Genomic DNA, 18,467 nt, shown 5'->3' on the forward strand with positions numbered 1-18,467 from the left:
GCCATATGAGACAACACGGATGGACCTGGGAGATGTTACGCTAAGTGAAAAAGTCCGTCTGAGAAAGACAAATACCATATGATTCTACTCATAATTGGAATCCAAAAATGAATAAACAAACAAAAAGCAGAGTTAGTAAATACAGAGAACTGATGATTCTCGGGGGTGGGGGTTGAGGGGTTGGGCAAAACGGATGAAAGGGAGTGGGAGATGTGGGCTGCTGGTGACGAAACAAATGAGTCAGGGGAATAAGAGACACAGCATAAAGATTACAGTCAGTGATGTTGTAATGGCCATGTAATTGGGACAGATGGTAGCCACACTTATGGTCAATGTAACATTATGTATAAATTTGTGAAATCACTAAGTTGTATACATGAAACTAACGCAGCATGAGCATGTCAACTATACTCAAAAAAAAAAAAAACCCATCGTCTTTCTCCAATAAGCCAGATAGCCTCAGGCAGGCCCTTTTCTGCTGCTGGGCCGCTGGTTTCCTCATCTGTATTAAGGATTTTGGACAACATAGTCTAAAGCTCCTTCCTACACTGAGCAACTGAAGGCACTCTCCTACCACTTCCTTAATAGATCTCTCATTGTGCCCCTTGTCTCCTTCACCCTTGCGAAGTCCAGGTCAGTCTTCCTTTAGTTATTACCACGGCCTTCCAATTGATCTCCTGCTTCATGCTGATCTCCCCCAATCCAGATCCACACCACCACTAGCTCTTTTATTCTCAAAAGAAAATCTACTGACGGCCATCTCACGGTCACATTTCAGTGGCCCTAAGGTAATGCTCAAATACCTGAACATGGCCTTCAAGGCCCCTCCTGCTCCTTGAAGGTGCTACGCTGTCCTCTATCCCTGTTTCCAGCCCCTTTTGCCTGAAATATCCCCCATACTCCAGCCTCTTTACCAGCCAAGTCTTATTTATCATTCCAGCACCAACTTCCCCATCACTACGAAAGGTGTTCTTACTACCAGAGTACTTTGTGCTTCTTGGCATAATATTTGATGCCTCTTATTGTTATTGCCCATTAGAATTAACCTTGAGGTCTGAAGCCAGTCCCCCTGGCTCACAGTCATGTTCTTGTAGCTAATACCATGCAAGTACTATGAATTATTGTTTGAATTACTTCTATTTGAATTCCTGGTCTTCCACTTCCTAGTTATTGATAAAATAATAATAGTAAATTCTAATTGTTGTTTTAAGGATTAGGCATAATTAATCTAAAACACCTAGAACAAACCCTGGCATATAATAGGCATTTAAGATATGCTAGCTATCACTATTGTTATTATTCTTTTCTCTCTTTAATTATAGCAGTTAGTATGGGCTTAATTATAATTACCTGATAACTAACAATCTCTTTCTTACTTTGAATGCTAAAGGGAATAAACAAAGAAGTAGACAGACTAATCAACTAGACAAATGGATCAAAGTAATGGTATTTTTATTCCAATGAAGTAGAGGATCATATTGTTCTGTACTAAATATATATAATTAATCCTATTTGTTATAAATTATGCAGCAATATATTTGGAAAATATTATATTGAATTATCATAAGCTATGATTAAATTCTTCCAGTAAATGTTCTATGATTTGTTTCCTTGAAGCTTAAGCTAATGGAAAAGGCCTGGGAGAAATTGTCATTTTGAAGAAAACAGATCCTGGATACTTATAACCTAAAAGGAAATCTGGCATGCATCTCTTAATATGCTTAGAAATTACTCATAGGTTCAGCTTTTATTAATTTATAACTGTTCAAAGTTATGAATTGAAAGAGGTCCTAAAGTCCAATCTCTCATCCAATATTTGAATTTCCACGGCACCATCCTAGCCAAGTGGATGGACGGCCTCTGGATGAGCAATTAGACCATTAAATCTCTATTAGTTCCCATAGCAACATAGGATTTATTCATGGTTTATCTATGAGTCTCTAAGAATGCATGCTCTGTAAATCAGAAACAAATTATAATGTAGTTATAGGAGAGAAAAGGAAGGTGGACATTGGGTAAGGAAACAGTTGAGATATTAATGCAAATTTAGCTTGATTTTTTTCTGTCAAGTATCAGGTAATAACAGAGGTAGAAGTCATGACCAGCGAAAATACAAAGATCAATGTTATTCTGTCACTTGTTTATCATTCACTGTTACACTCTTTCCCCATTTCCAAATGTTTTCCACTGTCTCCCACCCATTCTTTCCTTATATTTTTCACTGTTCTTCTTCATCTGATTCCCCTTTCTTTCCACCTGCCTCCTCGTCTATTTCCCTACTAGCTTTCTTTGTTTGGCCAAGTATTCTTTTATTTTTATAATACAAAGATATGATTTTGGCTTAAAAATCCAGAAACTGAGCTATAGTAATAAATACTCAGACGCATAAGACTAGGCTCTACAGACACGGTAGGAAAATGTCATGAAATGCTCAATAAATGTAGAGTACATAGATGGATGATTTAAGTTTACAAATATCTGTTAAGTTAAAATAGTAACATACTCTGATAGACAGTGAGATCTGAATGCCTGTCTTTAGGAGGTTAAAATCTAGCAAGAAATTTATATACAGAACTAACCAAGCACAGCACAAGGCAGACCATGGGAAGCAATACAAAGAGGAAAACGTGGAAAGAAAAATCAAGATGCACAGAAGAAGCGAGAAGGGGAATATTATTCAGGGAGGAGGAAGTAGAGTAACTGGTAAATGGAAAATTAATGTTGATCATAAATATTGTATTTCAAGGCATTTAAGATAAGAAAGGCAATGTTTCAGGGGCTCCTATGTGGCTCAGTTAGTTAAATGTCCAACTTCAGCTCAGGTCATGATCTTGCACTTTGTGCGTTTGAGCCCCATGACAGTCCCTGTGCTGACAGCTCAGAGCCTGGAGCCTGCTTTGGATTCTATATCTCCCTCTCTCTCTCTCTGCCCCTCCCTGGCTTATGTGCACATGCGCCCTCTCTCTCAAAAATAAATAAACATTTAAAAAAAAAAAAAAAAAGGCGTGTTTCAGAACTTAAAGCACACCGATACTAATTTTAAAAGTCATATGGATCCCGGGGCGCCTGGGTGGCTTAGTCGGTTGAGCGTCCGACTTTCGCTTAGGTCATGATCTCGCGGTTTGTGGGCTCGAGCCCCGCGTCGGGCTCTGTGCTGACTGCCAGCTCAGAGCCTGGAGCCTGTTTCCGAGTCTGTGACTCCCTCTCTCTGTGACCCTCCCCTGCTCATGCTGTCTCTCTCTCTCTCTCTCTCTCTCTCTCTCCTAGAAATAAATAAAACATTTAAAAAAAAAAAAAAAAAAAAAGTCATATGGATCCCACACTCAGCTGTTGATAAAAGTACTGCATGCTGTGACTTTACTCCATCTTTATTATGAATTGAATAAAAACTTTGTAAATAAAGATCTTTTGTTGAATGTAAACAGTGTAGATTATTGTAAATTGACATAAGGCAACTGAGAGCAGCTGCTGCCTTTAAGAACAGAAACCTTCAGCTAAGCAGCAAAGATGTGGAGATTTAAACATTTCTGTAAAGAATCCTCTGAAAAATCTTTAACGTTGACATTAGATTCTGAACCATCGACATTTTCTAATGGTAAAAAAACACTTTTTAAGATTCTCTCAACGAGGCAAACTTTTCACCTTTGTCAAATACATATTATACAGGGCCTTAAGAAAATCTCTAATGAGGAAATGCCAATTTGCAACAAGTGAGGGATGTCAAGTAAAAGCGATGATATTTCCTTACCAAATTCCACAGCATGACTTCCATAAATGCCATCCTTTTCCAAAGAAGAGAACCCTTTCACTCGAGGCAGTAAATTGCATACTGTCTTTTTACAGCTGTTCCCAAAGACAAAGATATTTTTGAGCTTCACTTATAAAACATAAATATCAGATCATTGTTCTAGCCTTCTTGTAATTCAAAATAGCATCACTGCTGGCTGAACATATTATTCATGCTGTGGAAAGTAAGAAATGGTGACAATTTCAAGCTAACACTGTGAAATGAAGACGAATATATGAAATGTTAACTTCGAATGCTTTAAGTGGATGTTATAAATACTTAACATGAGGATGGCGGGATCATGGTCAATGAAAAGAGCCCTTTGAAATTATTTTCCATTCTTACTGCAGGAATAATCTACCTGTTACTAGAGTCGTGTGATCCCGTGTACAAAATGATGTGTCCCAGGAGAGATTTAGATATTGGGCTGTGGAGTAACAGGAAGAGAGAGAGACCATTCTTTATGGGACAGTTATAAAGGCTTCGCAAAGAAGGTGGCATTTGGGGGTGCCTGGGTGGCTTAGTCGGTTAAGCGTCCGACTTTCGCTTAGGTCATGATCTCGCGGTTCGTGGGTTCGAGCCCCGCGTCGGGCTCTGTGCTGACTGCCAGCTCGGAGCCTGGAGCCTGTTTCAGTCTGTGACTCCCTCTCTCTCTGACCCTCCCCTGCTCATGCTGTCTCTCTCTCTCTCCTAGAAATAAAAAAAACCAAAACATTAAAAAAAAAAAAAAAAGAAGGTGGCATTTGATAGAGATGTCAGTGTCAAATAGAATTGGATTTTGAAAGTGGGAGAAGGGGTATCTGAAGGAATACATGAATAGAACCCAGAGGAAGCATCAGGGGCATAGGGAATGGGGGGTTTGACTAGTGTTGGGCTTTCCAGAAGTTCATGGAACCTCTTGACTGAGAAGTGGTAGCATATAAGATAGAGTTGTAAACAAGGGATAGGCTGTGGAGGGGGGTGAGTGTCAAACTAAGGAAACTGACTTTTATTTGGCAGTGAATATTAAGCTCAGTGATTTTTCCCTGAGATTTTTAACTTCGAACATTCACGTGATTAGTACTCTGCCATGTTAGGGGCACTTAAAATGCACCCAGCTCTGCTAGGTAGTTTACAAACATTATCCGATAGAGTCACCACAAAAATGTAGTTGAAAGAAGATGGAAAACCCCATTTTACCGATGATAAAACTGTCTCAGAGAGGCTTTATAACTTTCCTGTGTTCATCAATCTAATAAGCCACAATTTTTTACCCTAAATTGTATGTTTCTTACTCTTCATGATCCAATTTTTTAAGTTTATTGTTTGACCAAGATCCTGTAACATCACAATTCTGTTACTATCATAATTCAGTATATTTGAAGAAGAGAGAAAATAGGAGAAAGTCAGATGAGTATAGAAGCCATTTTAATAGAACAATAGGAAATAATATTTCTAATTGAATTATGTTTGTCACTAGTTCAAATAACATCAAATGTGAGCTACCATTGTTCCTGAAAAATGCACACTGAAAAATTCCATGATTATTATTTTATGATTTTGTTATGAAGTGGAAGGTTCTTACCTAAGTACAAACTTAAATACCTTTTGTTGTCTGTTAGGTTTCATGATAATCAGAAAGCTTTCCAAATGCAGCTAACAAGAGCTTCCTTAGCAAGATTAAGTAAGTGTAATTTCCACTTTTTTAAAACCATCAAAATTAAGTACTGAGTATGTGTAAGGTATAAAATCTGGTAAGTATCTTAACTACATTTTTTTCATTTTATTCTAACATCCTAAGTAGGCACTCTTTTCCCACTTTATAGATAAGAAACTGAGGTTCAGAGAGGTCTCTATGTGATGGAACTGATATTCATATTCAACTTTATTTGCCTTTACGTCACTACTCTTCCTACAAAGAAATAAAGTAAAAGATGGTCTGAAAATGCAGCTCATGGCGGTAACAGACGCACGTGTAGGATCATTGTTAATGCACAGGCTTTGGTCTCAAAGGAAAGTGGATTTAATTCTCTTGTCTACCACTTAAAAGCTATGTTTCCTCAGATGTCTTACTTAATTTCCTGAGGCTCAATTATTAATCTGGAAAATGCAAATAATAATATCTATTTTGGTAGGTTGTTAAGACGATGAAGCAAAGTAATGCCTGAAAAGTTCTTAGCAGAAAGTAGATTCTTAATAAAAGTATAAGCTCTCTTAATAGTAGCAGTTGTATTCTATGCTATGGTATTTCCCTGATTTCCAGGGCCTCAGCTGCCATCTGTGAAATAATATCTGACATTGAGCTTTCTTCTGAATTCTGGATCCATATATCTTACCATCTACTTGGCATTTGCACTTGGATGTCCACAGGCATCTCATACTCATTATGTATCAAACTGAACTGAATGAATGATACACATCACTCTCCTTCCGACCCTGCTAATATCTAGCATACCCCATACCCCATACCCCACAACCCCATACCCCAACCAACCCACAACCAACTCAAATCTCAGGCCACTGAGTTCTGAGGAGCACACCCTCTAAATGTCTGCTGATATCATCCTGGTCCTAGTCACCTTCATATCTGTACTAGAATACTTCGATCACACTTATTTCTGCGTATCCTCACCAACCAGCCCTCTGTAATATAACCAAAAGGAGCTTCCTGCCCTTTGGAGACCTAAATGAAATTGGCTTTAAATCCCTTCCCGTCTCCCATGAAAGTTCAAATTACCTTGGGATTTTTGTCACTTTGGAGGAGGTTTGCCTTCTCACTCCTTCTTCCCTCAGGCACCAAGTTCCACAAATAGGGCTTCTGTATCCTAACACATGGATGGGAAACTCAGCCCTTTCAGCAAGTTCCACAGATGACCCACTTGCCTAAAACATTTGCGAGCATGGCAAAGATTATCAAAGGTTGGGATTTGGGAAGATAGATAAGTGTTTAGTACACAAAATGTGAACTTCGAATGGAACATTAGGCATTTCCAGTTTTAAAAATGCTCTTTGACCTCCTCCATCTGGATATTTCCACTGGCTGATTTCTCTTTCCTATGCCAGCATCATACCATCTTGCTGGCTCTCCTTTCTGTTTTTTCTAGCCCCTTCTCTCTTCTCTTGCTCTCTTACTTTCTGGAATAAAGCCATTCTTTTCTTTGTAACTTGAAACTTTTCTTTGTAACTAGTTTGATGGCTTTTTGGATTTTTGTTTGTTTGTTTGCTTGCTTGCCTAGATTCCTATGCTCACACCTTTAAAGTGTTCCTTTCTATCCCTCGTGGTTCATTTATTATCAAGTACTTTTCCATTAAAAGTCCCACCCCCAATAGAAATTCAAGAGCCAGCAGTCTACAATATATTCTTCTATTACAGATACAAATCCAATCATTTCACGCTCCTAATAACCCATAAGTGGCTTCCCATTGCCTTTGGCATAAGGCTCAACATTATTTCGAGAACCTACTCTAAATATGGATCCTACTGTAAATGAGGATCCAGCTCCTTATCAGGTCAGCTGTGACTTAATGTTTGTCCTTACCTGTGTGAACTCTTCCTTCCTCCAAATTAGATCCTCATACTAGTCTGCTTTCATCATTATGCGCTTCTCAACACTCGTAATTATTCATCTATTTAAAATGAGGTATTTCCTCTCTTTTGCTGTAGACTCCAAAGACCATTGGGACAACAACCAAATTTCCTTCCTCAATCATTATATCCTTAGCACCACGCATACAGCAAGCACTCGGTTTTCAAAAACTACATGAAGGCAAACATTGAGCAAAGTGTGTATGTAAAGTAATGCACTTCATCTCCTTTAACTCCTGGGCTTTAGTTTCTCTGGCATGGACACCTCAGTCTTCTAGGAAAACCATAAAACCCCAATGATGGCGGAGGGCACAAGAAACTATAAGCTTTGAAGGTCTGGCAGTTTTGTTGCTGAGGAAGGTAGCAACTCAGGGATGTTAAAGGTCAGTGCTTACAAAAGGTCACCAAGGTCACATCTGAATATGCTGTGAACTACATGTTGGGCAAGGAGACTGCACTCTCTGTTAGCTCTCATCAGGATTTAACTAACTGGTGTCTCAGCTAGAGAGATGCTTCATGCCTGTGGGGAAATTTGACTGAACTCATCCATTCTAAAATAAACGATTAGCACCGTCATCTTACACATTATCTTTCAATAAGTGGGACAGCTACATTTTTCAGAAGCGCCTTTCTGAGGTCAGACTCGTTTCAAACTAGAAATATTGGTAAGGATAGAAAAGAGGTCTGGGGAATAAAACATTCGGGCAAAACTGTGTTTTTCTTGAGGGCTTCGTTTTAGGAAAGTAACACTTGTTTTACAGATAGAATTAACTTGCCAGGAGCCCCTATTTTTCATAACAACATTAAGCCAGAAGAATGCTGCCTGTTTTTGGAAGTGGCCTGATCAGTGAACTGTTGATAGCAAATGTATTTTGTGCTTCCTGGATTGTGGACCCACCTCCTCCGAGTCAGTCATCAGCGAGGCACGGCTTCACAACTGTTCCCATGGTAACCTGCAGTCAACTAGGGCAGCTCGGGCTTATACACAGGCATGAGAGAAGAAGAAATACTGGCTGCTCTTGTTCCTGATGCCACAAAAAGGGGTAGTACTGATTGCCGGATGAATAGCCCGAGAGGCAGAATAGCTACTGAGCCATGTATGAATCATGGTGGTAGTGTCCCCAAAAGATACAGCTTCTAAAACTTCCATGTTCCAAAGAAAATCAGTGTGAAAACACAGATCAGAAATTTTGTGGTAACAATTAGTTCTTGAGTTTGGAGAATCTTCTAAATACTAGGTGTTGGGTAGAGTAATGTACACATACAGTCTTGTTTGCTTCCCTTCAGAAGCCCAGTCCTAACATTACCATCATTTACCGGAAGTGACTGAGGCTCCAGGAATCAAAATTAAGGGTATCACTTAAGTGGGACTTGAACCTGGGTTTGTCTGTCTCCAGAATTGCATTTTCTCTCTCAAAATTGTCCTTTTTGCGATACCGGCCTTTTTGGAGCATCTGTCAAGCATAATCTAGAGGAATAAGTCATGGTTTGTGCTGAGGCAATTCACCACCAATTAAACACTGATATGAACAAGTAGCGTTTGGGACATCATTCTGGCTCCAGGATCTTACAATCTGGGGACTGTAGTAGAATAGAGTCATAAAATTTGTAGTTAAGGAATTGCCTTGAGGTGTCTGTGTAGCTCAGGCAGTTAAGCATCTGACTCTTGATTTCAGTTTAGGTCGTGATCCCAGGGTTGTGGAAACGAGTCCTGCATCAGGCTCGGCCCTGAGTGTGAAGCCTGCCTGAGATTCTTTCTTTTTCTCCCTCTCTCTGCTCTTCCCCCACTCACTCACACCTACTCTCTCTCTCAAAACAAAAAAAAACTTAAAAAAAAAAAAGAAGAAGAAGAATTGCCTTGAGCTCCAGCTCCTCCCATTATAACTGAGTAGCCTTGAGAAACCAATTTAATTTTTTTATACCACAGTGTTTTCATCTGTGAAGTAAAATAATGATTTAATGAGATGTTTTGAGGATTAAATGGGAAAGTGTGTTTGAAAGTGCTTTATAAAATACAAAGGGTGATGTATGGCTGTTATTGTTTTCCTAAATATCACATGGAATTTTAGCACATCTCTGCAGCTTAACGTAATTATTCCAACTTTAAAATGCCAGGTTAAGTTTTTTCAATAGGCATGTTTTGTTTACTCTCCAAAATTAAGAGCTCTGTATAGCTTCTGCCACAAGTCCATATTGGGAATCAGGAAATAATTACTGCATTCATATATATGTAATAAAATGCCATTTGGGGGCTCAGTGGGTTCAGCGTCTGACTCTTGATTTCAACTTGGGTCATGAGCTCACAGTTCAGGAGATCGAGCCCCACATCTGGCTCTGTGCTGACAGTGCACAGCCTGCTTGGAATTCTCTCTCCCTCTCTCTCTCTGCCTCTTCCCCTATCATGCACTTAAGCTCTCTTTCTCTGAAAATAAATAAATGAAATAAATAAAAAAAATAAAATGCCATTTAACACATTCATTCACGATAACCTGATAAGGAAATGCATTTGATTTATTTTAAATGAATGCGTAGTGGGTAACGGAATTCTGTTATCATTCTGCACTCTGACTGGGCGGAGCAGAGTATGATTGGAAGCTGCAGGTACAAAGGTAAGGTGTTTGATCAAGGAAATGGCAGTGCGACAAATTCGAGTGTTATAGCTGGCATCCTCTGGGCTGAGACTGACCTTCAAATGTGTTTTCTTTGGCCAGCATAGTTTTATTTTGTTAAAATTGTGCATTTTAATGAGTTTTTAGGTAATGTATGCACCCTTCCATTTGCTAACTATTTCATCCATCAATCCTGTTCTACTAGACAGCTTCTCACATTTATATTACCTGTCTGATATGTGAGTGTGGACTCCTTTGCCAAAAAGAGGCAAAAGAGATGAGGGCTCTGTATTATGAAACCCTAAAAACAGAAGTGAAGGTATCCAGGCACGTAAAGCACGAAAGGCTGAACTGGCATGAATGCAGCCTTGGGCATGGAGAGAGAGCTGACGTGCTCCCCCTGAAAACATATGTTTAGGTCACATACAAAGAAGTCTATTACACAGCAGATTGTAAATAGCAGCAGCTTGCCGGATGAGCTTCAGAGCAGTTTCTGGCAGCACATGACAAGCACATAACTGTGTAAGTTAGTGTTCTTTACGATGATACCATCCTCCTCCTCCCCCTCCTCCTCCTCATTGCTATTCTTGGTCAGACACAATGCTAAGGAGGACAGAGGCACATACTACCTGTCTTCCTCTTTACTCCTAAATACAATCAATCCCAACATCCCCCACGGTTCCTGATATATGTCTGCTGCTGAAGGTTTCACAAATAATGGAAAATTAGGGGAAGGCCATCCCTAGCCTTCGAGATCAACATCCAAATTCTGTTCTGACGATCTCTGACAGAGCGCTGTGCAGAATTCCGAGACAGTGTTGGGAGGAGCTCTCCCTGCCGGGACAGCTCTGGGACTTTGATCTTCCTGAAAGGAACCAAAAGGAAAGAAGATGTTGCCGAGAAGTTTTCCTACAGCTGCACAGGAGGTGAAGTGGATGAATTCCATAGCATCTGCAGAGAAGTATGGCCATAAATGCTAGAAAAAGCACCAGGCACCATTGATATTACTATTTAAAGGAATTGAGCATCCCATTAGTTCTTATGTGGTAACCTTAGCACAGCAGAATATTCTAATTGTTCCCTCTAAAATGCCTTCTAATAAATCTAATCATTGATTGGGGCACCAGCTGAAGAATTGATCATGTTCCGGATGCAGAGTCCCACAGGCAGATTTGGGGTAGCCAGCAGTTTATTAGACTTTCATCGGGTCTTCCCTGAATGGCTGCAACAGCCTCCTTAATAGTCCGCTGGCATTAGGTGGGCCTGGTCGGGCAACTCCTAACTATACTGGTCCATGTTCCTCATTATATGGATCTTTCCAAACTATGGTCTAATCATTTCACTTTTCTACATTAAAACAGTCCATGATTTCTTTGGGCCCCAAAAATATCCAAATTCACATCTTGGCTTGGGCTATCAACCCTCCCCTCTGAAGGAAGGATCCTACTAAGATCCAACCACTCCAGAGGACTGTGGGGTCTTCTTCCCATTTCTCCAGATGACTTTCTGACCTTTGTTTCCCCGGTAGACTCCTGAGCCTCTTTCAAGCATCACTTCCACCTTGAAACCTTCCCCTCGTACCCATCATAGAAGCCAAATTAACTGCTTTCTTCTGTACACATCGATAGCACTGAACAATTCTCTTGTATTGACCAGGACCTTTGGCTGTAAATTTTGGAAGTCCAGCTTAATCGACTTAAGCCATAAACTGGGATTTATTCACTCAAGTCACCACACTGCCCAAGGGCTGGGCCACAGAATGTTTGAAACCAGGGCCTCAGACCATATCAGGGATTCTTCCTCAATTCTGTCTTCATGGGACAGAAATTATACACACTGACTTCTCCAGATGTACATTCATACATAGTTGGCACCAGAGCAGAAAAAACTCCTTCCCATTAATTCCTGTTATAAAATTTCAGAGAAAGCATCTAATTGGCTGACTTGGTCCACATGAACTTCCCTAGGGCTCTCTCCATGAAAAGAGGACTGGGCAATATGATTCACCCAGACTCGTCAAGGTACTGACCTAGGAGTGGGGCAACACTATTAACAACCCCCACTGGGACCCCTTATTGGCTTTGTTGTGGGAAAGAAACAGTGCTCCAAAATAACAGCGTACAATCTAAGAAAGGATTCCGGCCAGGCAGAAAAACCAGGCATCAACCAGTCAGGCTTTCAAAGTCTGCAACTAGCAGTACTCACATAGTGTTATAATTATGCATTTGAGTGAGCCTCTCTCACTAGGGTCCGAGCTCTAGGAGTTCAAGTGCCCCGTCTTACTCAGAGCCAGTTGCCAACACCCAGCAAGATACCAGACGCCAAGTGGGCGCTCAGCTAATGTTTGTTTGTTGTTGAACTGATAAAATGGACGACTCTCCAATGTTTTGTCAATGTAATATCAAGTGAACATGATTACAGAGTTCCAAAGAGTTTTGAAGTTAGTTAAATGAATATAGAACCTCTATAGTTTAATGGTCATTGAGGGATACAGAACATAATTAAAACACCGGAACTTTTGAAATACAACCAATATTTATCGAGATCATCCTTTAGCATTTTTATAAAAGCCATTCAATTGTTACTAAAATCCCATGAGTTATAGTCATCACCCCTATTTTACAAATTAAGAAGATGAAGTTAAAAGATCCTTGCATTTTCCTGTGTTCTCAGCAAAGGAATAGAAACTCAGACCCTCTGATTCCAAGTCTATTGCTGTGTTCTTAAGCAGATTATTTAACTTCTCTGAGTAAAATGCAGAGAATGACACTTATTTTTAAAGATTGTTGTAATGAAAAAAAAAAAACCATGTAAAATCCCAAGTGCAAATCCTGATCCACATTAGGAGATCAGTACATAACAGTTGCCGTGTTTATCAGAGATGGTGGAAGATTTCTGAAGACATCTGACTCAAACATCTCTGAAGCCAGTTTTATTCCTCGTCCTACATTCTAGGCCCTCATCTTTCATTTTCCTCCTCTTTGGTGCTGCCCGCCCTGTCTCCAGTAGCTTCTATTCCCCAGGACTGATCATCGAACAGGTGAAGCCAAGCAACCAGGCTCCTTTTGCTGCCTCAAGTTCATGGAAGAGAAATACCAGGAGACATAAGGATGTGTGGATCCTAAACCTTGTTCTGCCGTCAATTAGCCATGTGACATTTGCACCGCTGTTCCCTCAAGTGTGAAATGAGGGTGTTGGAGCGGAGAAATTTCTATATTAGATCTTATTCTGCAAAGGAAATTTCAGCGAAAATATTTTCATTGCAGAGTCAAGCAATACTATTACTCAGTTTCAAAATAAAAAGTTTTAAATATTTCTCTATCCACCAAATAAATCCATGTTGGCCTTGCCTAAGTTTATCCATTTCTATTACTTATAATTCTTCCTCCTTTCTGGACTCAGCAGGGATTACATGACTGTAGCATACATTCAGTATTTTCTCCTGAATATAGATTCCAGGAAAAGCTGAAGCAAAGATGACAGAGAAGAAACAGCATGATGACATGTGTTTAGGCTCACTGCCTACAGTCACCTGGCCTGCTGCCTTCTTCTCATTAATCCCACTGACTGAATCTGATTAGCCTACCTGATTTATTTTTGGCAACCTGGGGGCACATGGGCCAATGCTTATTTTCATGGCTGATACAATCATCCCCAACGCTGTCATTAGATTTTGGAAGATTAGTCTCTTTCCCTGGAAGATTGCACTGGGAAGCTTCATGACCCATTAGACACATATTTCTTAAACACTTTAGAAAATTGAGTCTATTTATCCCTCTTTTCATTACCTCAAAAACTTTGTTATTGGCTGTTAAAACATGGAGTAGGGGCTCCTGGGTAGCTCAGTAGGTTAAGCTTCTGACTCTTGATTTTGGCTCATATCAAGATCTCCCAATTGTGAGATAAGATGGAGCCTTGAGTGGGGCTCCACACTGGGCATGGAGCCTGCTTAGGATTCTCTCTTCTCTCTCTCTGCCCTTCTGCTGCTTGTGTGTGTGCGCACGTGCTCTCTCTCAAATATAAATAAAATAAAATAAGTTAATAAATAAATACATAAATAAAACATAGAGCAAAAAACTCAATAATTATGAACCTGATGTTTGTAAACTTAACTCTTTTTTGAGTTCGTGAACCAGTATCTATAACCAATAATGAATAAAACACAGAGTTCAATGTTACTGGATATTCAATGCTTGGTTTAGCCTCATAGTTCCACCTGGATCACTGGAAAAATAAATGGGTCACATTTTCTATATGTTTATTATGTTTCCCCAAAATACACTATTTTAGAAACCTGTCCATGTGTCTGAGGATGAGAGACAATGTGGATAAAAGGACATTTAAAAAGCCAGTCCACACTGACTGTTTTGTATTCGAGAGACCTGCCTAGGACTGCCCAGATCACAAAGCACCTACTAGATGCCAGGCAGTGGTCCTAGAGCTGGAGATGAGACACAGTCCCTGCTCCCAGAGGACTTAGGGTCTGGTATGGTTAGAATATCATGAACACAATTAAGTCTCCTAAATGTTAACATAGAATTAAACTTCTGTTAATGGCCAGATATTCTTTGCAAATAGTAGGACCTGTAAAAACTAGATTTCTAAAAAAGCCAAGTAATAAGAAAAAAGGAATACATTTTTAGGTACATTCTAACCTCCTTTAGGGAACTGATATGTATTGTATGCTTGATTTGGCTACTGACAACATGTAAGTTACCATTAGGTTAATTGTAAGAGGCAAATGTCCACATATAATTAATGCCATCAGCAATGCTTTCATTCATTTAACAGAGACTTAGCAGTTGTAGGTGTGTGTCCGACTCGGAGTTAGGATACTAAGTCAAGAGGGGAAGACAAACAGATACGTGGAATAATAATGGAACTCAATTTTGGTACTTGTGTGATAAGTGGTTAAGCGTCCAAACCAGATGTGTGGCCTTGCGCAAGTGACTTAATCCTTCTGAGCCTCAGTTTCCTTAACTACAAACTGAGATTGAAAATAATACCTATGTCATGAGGTCAGTTTGAATATTAAATGAGATGATTACGTTTATAGACTGCGTAGCTTCATATCTGGGTCCCTGTAAGTCCTAAACAAGTAGTAGCGGTTTCTCTGTGCCACTTTCGCCGAAGAGAATCCGAGGTTCAGATCAGTGAAATAACTCCCTTGGACCCCACAGACCCAGAAGACAAATTAAAAACAAGGCAACAGTGGAGCACCTGGGTGGCTCAGTCGGTTAAGCATCGAACTCTTGATCTCAGCTCAGGTCATGATCTCAGAGTTCCTGGGATTGAGCCCTGCCTTGGGCTCTGCAATGACAGCATGGAGCCTGCTTGGGATTCTCTGTCTCTCTGTCTCTGTCTCTGTCTCTGTCTCTGTCTCTCTCTGCCTTTCCCCCATTTGCGCATGTGCATGTGTGCACGTGTATGAGCTCTCTCTCAAAATAAATACACTTAAAAATAATTAAAAGAATAAAAACAAAGCAGCAGTAATATAAAGTATATGAGTCTTGTTTGATATCAGAGAGCAGGACTGAATCTGCTTGTGCCATATGGAAAAGAATCAGGAAGGAATATTTAAACCAACTACACAATGACTTTTCACATGCTGTCCATAAACATTAATCTAGACCCTTGAAAGGATTTTTATTCCCCTAACCGCTGCCTTTTCCATTGATCCCAGTGATCCTGTGTGGTTCCTTCTTCAAAGAGCATTTTGGCTTCTCTTATTCAAGATCTGCTAACCTTTAATGATAAGGATTATCACAGGATTCTCAGTCCTGACTTTTTTTATTTTCAGAACTGACAGGCAAAAAGTGATACAGGAAATAACTGTCTTACAACCAGCTTCTAGAATTTCCTTAGGACTATCACAGCACTACTCCTTCCAAAGTAAAATAGAGTGCTTCAAACCATATAGTTTCTCCAGAATAGCTGAAACCAAGGACTTCTCTGGAAGTTCAGTGCCGAGATGATTTTCATTCATTCATTCTTTACGCATCTCCACAGTGTTTATGTTGTGTTTGTTACATGACACAATCCATGAACTGGAAGCAGCTTTTCGATGGAGAAGAATCAAAAGTGAAAGCCTGAGAAGATCATTAGACTTAAGAGAGTTAAGTCTCTCTCTTCCTGCTTTTCCTTGAATGTTAAAATACCTGCGTGATGCTTATCACAAATATTAGTTTTAGAAAAATGATCTCAGCATAATTTTATTGCTAATAATCTCAATTTGACCTTCATTTCCTTTCTTTTTCTCTTTTCTCCAACAGAATGCCACAACATTCCATGTAACCGTTCAAGACGATAATAGCATCGTTGTCTCTTTAGAAGCTTCCGATGTCACGAGTCCATCATCTGTGTATGTTGTGAAAATAACGGGGGAATCAAAAAATTACTTCTTCGAATTTGAGGAATTCAACAACACTTTGCCTCCCCCTGTGACCTTTAAGGCTAATTATCATGGCCTTTATTATATAATCACTCTGGTAGTGGTAAATGGAAATGTGGTTACCAAGCCATCCAGATCAATCACTGTGCTAACAAGTAAGCATCAATTGTAATATTCTCCTCTAGTCTTTGTTTTTGGGGTATATTTCCTTGGGGCTCTCACTGAAAGAAAGTCAGCCCGGAACAGCAGGATCCATCGCCTTGAAGTCAGGTGACATAAATTTAAAGTTCTGCTTTATATTAAGAATACAGGTTTTTGCCAGCATTGGATAATGTTTAACTGTTACCTTTTATTTTTTAAAAAATCTGCTTTATACCAAAAAAAGGAAACCTCAATGAGATAGTCTTTTTTTGAGACAGAATGACAACTTTAGATTCGTGATTGGACCATGTAATTTTTGCTATATAACTTAATAGTATGATCATAACTAAGCTATTTCTCTGCAGAACACATATTCTCATATTAAGCAATTTGGGTTTTGAGACAATGAATTTATACTCATATGTAGCCTGCTCAAAATTAATTATACGTATTTTTAGCTGAGAGAAAAAAGATATCATTATTTATTAGTTTTTATTCTTGACTCACCCTCAAAATAGCCTTGGCTTCCACTGCCCAAGAAAAACACCAAGAAAAACAAATCATTGGCATTTTAACCTTCAGTGGCCCATGTCTTAAAGAACTGATACTGATATTATGAATTTTAGGAGTGATTTTAACTATGTGATTTTCACTTTACTCTCTGGGACTTTAATATCTAATCTCAAAGTAAGATACAGCTCTACTGAGCATGTTGAGGTGGATGTTGAAAGAAAAACTGTTATCTGTAAGATGGTAGAATTGAACAGTAGAGCAATTTAACGGCTCAGTGAAGTTCTTTTAGCTTATTGTTCTTCAGTGCAAATTTTCCAGTGGCTGCGATTTTTTTAAATGCCAGCTACATGCAATCATTTTCGCCACAATTAAGGAAGAAGAACATCATGAAATTTTTCTCTTGGGATAAAAGGAAAGAGAAACATCAGGAAGCAAGAACTCAGAATCAAGCTAGAAGACATATTTTTAATATGTCTGTCAAAAATTAATTAAAGTTTCCCTTGGCAGAGTCCCAAAATCAGTAATGAATCTTAAAAATTAGGAATGGACCTTCAAGGTTTGTAGATATAATGAACAAATCTGTGACCTACTAGAATTAAAGGAAAAACTTGCCTGTTCTAAAATATTATTTTAAACAAGCTGCAGAAAAAGGTGAATTGAGAGTTAATTGGTCCAGGCAACAGATCTAAGTATACAAAGACTATAATACAATTTCTTCAAATCAGAAGCCCTGCATTACTCATCCTCATAATCTCATAAGTACCCCGCATGAACTTTAACTTAATAAGTGAACAATAAATATTAATTCAATTTAGTTAGGCAAGTAGCGGGAAAATGAGCAGAGAAAAAAAGGACTAAGCAAAGCAAAATAAAAGTGTAGTCACTGTTGCTGACCAAACATTCATTAGAATGTGTTCAGCTACTCAAGATCAGACAAAGCTCTAGCTGTCAACCCTTGAGTGAATGGTTCATAAGACATTTGATAAGTAAGTAAATGATAAGTAGGTACATGATAAGAGATTTCTATAATGTCTCATTGATATTTTAGCATGTGCAATGAGTTCTATTCAAAATATATTTTTATTTTCCTTTGTGATTCCTTTATTGACACGTAGGCTTGGAAGTGTGTTGCTGAATATTCAAAAGTTTGGTGTTTTTCAGAAATATTTCTTTTTTTAATTTTTTTATGTCTTTATTTTATTTTGAGAGACAGCGACAGAGAGTGAGTGGGGGAGGGGCAGAGAGAGGGAGACACAGAATCTGAAGCAGGCTCCAGGCTCTGAGCTGTCAGCACAGAGCCTGACAGGGGGCTGGAACCCACAGATTGTAAGTTCATGACCTGAGCCAAAGTAGGATGCTTAACCAACTGAGCCACCTAGGCGCCCCTCAGAAATTTTTTTTAAATATTTTATTTATTTCTAGGAGAGAGAGAGAGAGAGAGACAGCGTGAGCAGGGGAGAG

The 18,467-nt window shown here is 39.2% G+C and overlaps 1 protein-coding gene across 1 annotated transcript in view; it reads left to right on the forward strand.

Moving 5' to 3' along the window:
• PTPRO (protein tyrosine phosphatase receptor type O) overlaps positions 1–18,467 on the forward strand; it is a 241,249-nt gene that overhangs the window by 118,570 nt on the left and 104,212 nt on the right. The window contains 1 exon segment of the mRNA XM_039244655.1: positions 16,234–16,507. Coding sequence (XP_039100586.1) covers positions 16,234–16,507 — 274 coding nt within the window.

This window comes from Hyaena hyaena, unplaced genomic scaffold (assembly GCF_003009895.1).
Source record: "Hyaena hyaena isolate Hyena2069 unplaced genomic scaffold, ASM300989v1 scaffold_247, whole genome shotgun sequence".
In the NCBI taxonomy this organism is placed as follows: Eukaryota; Metazoa; Chordata; class Mammalia; order Carnivora; family Hyaenidae; genus Hyaena; species Hyaena hyaena.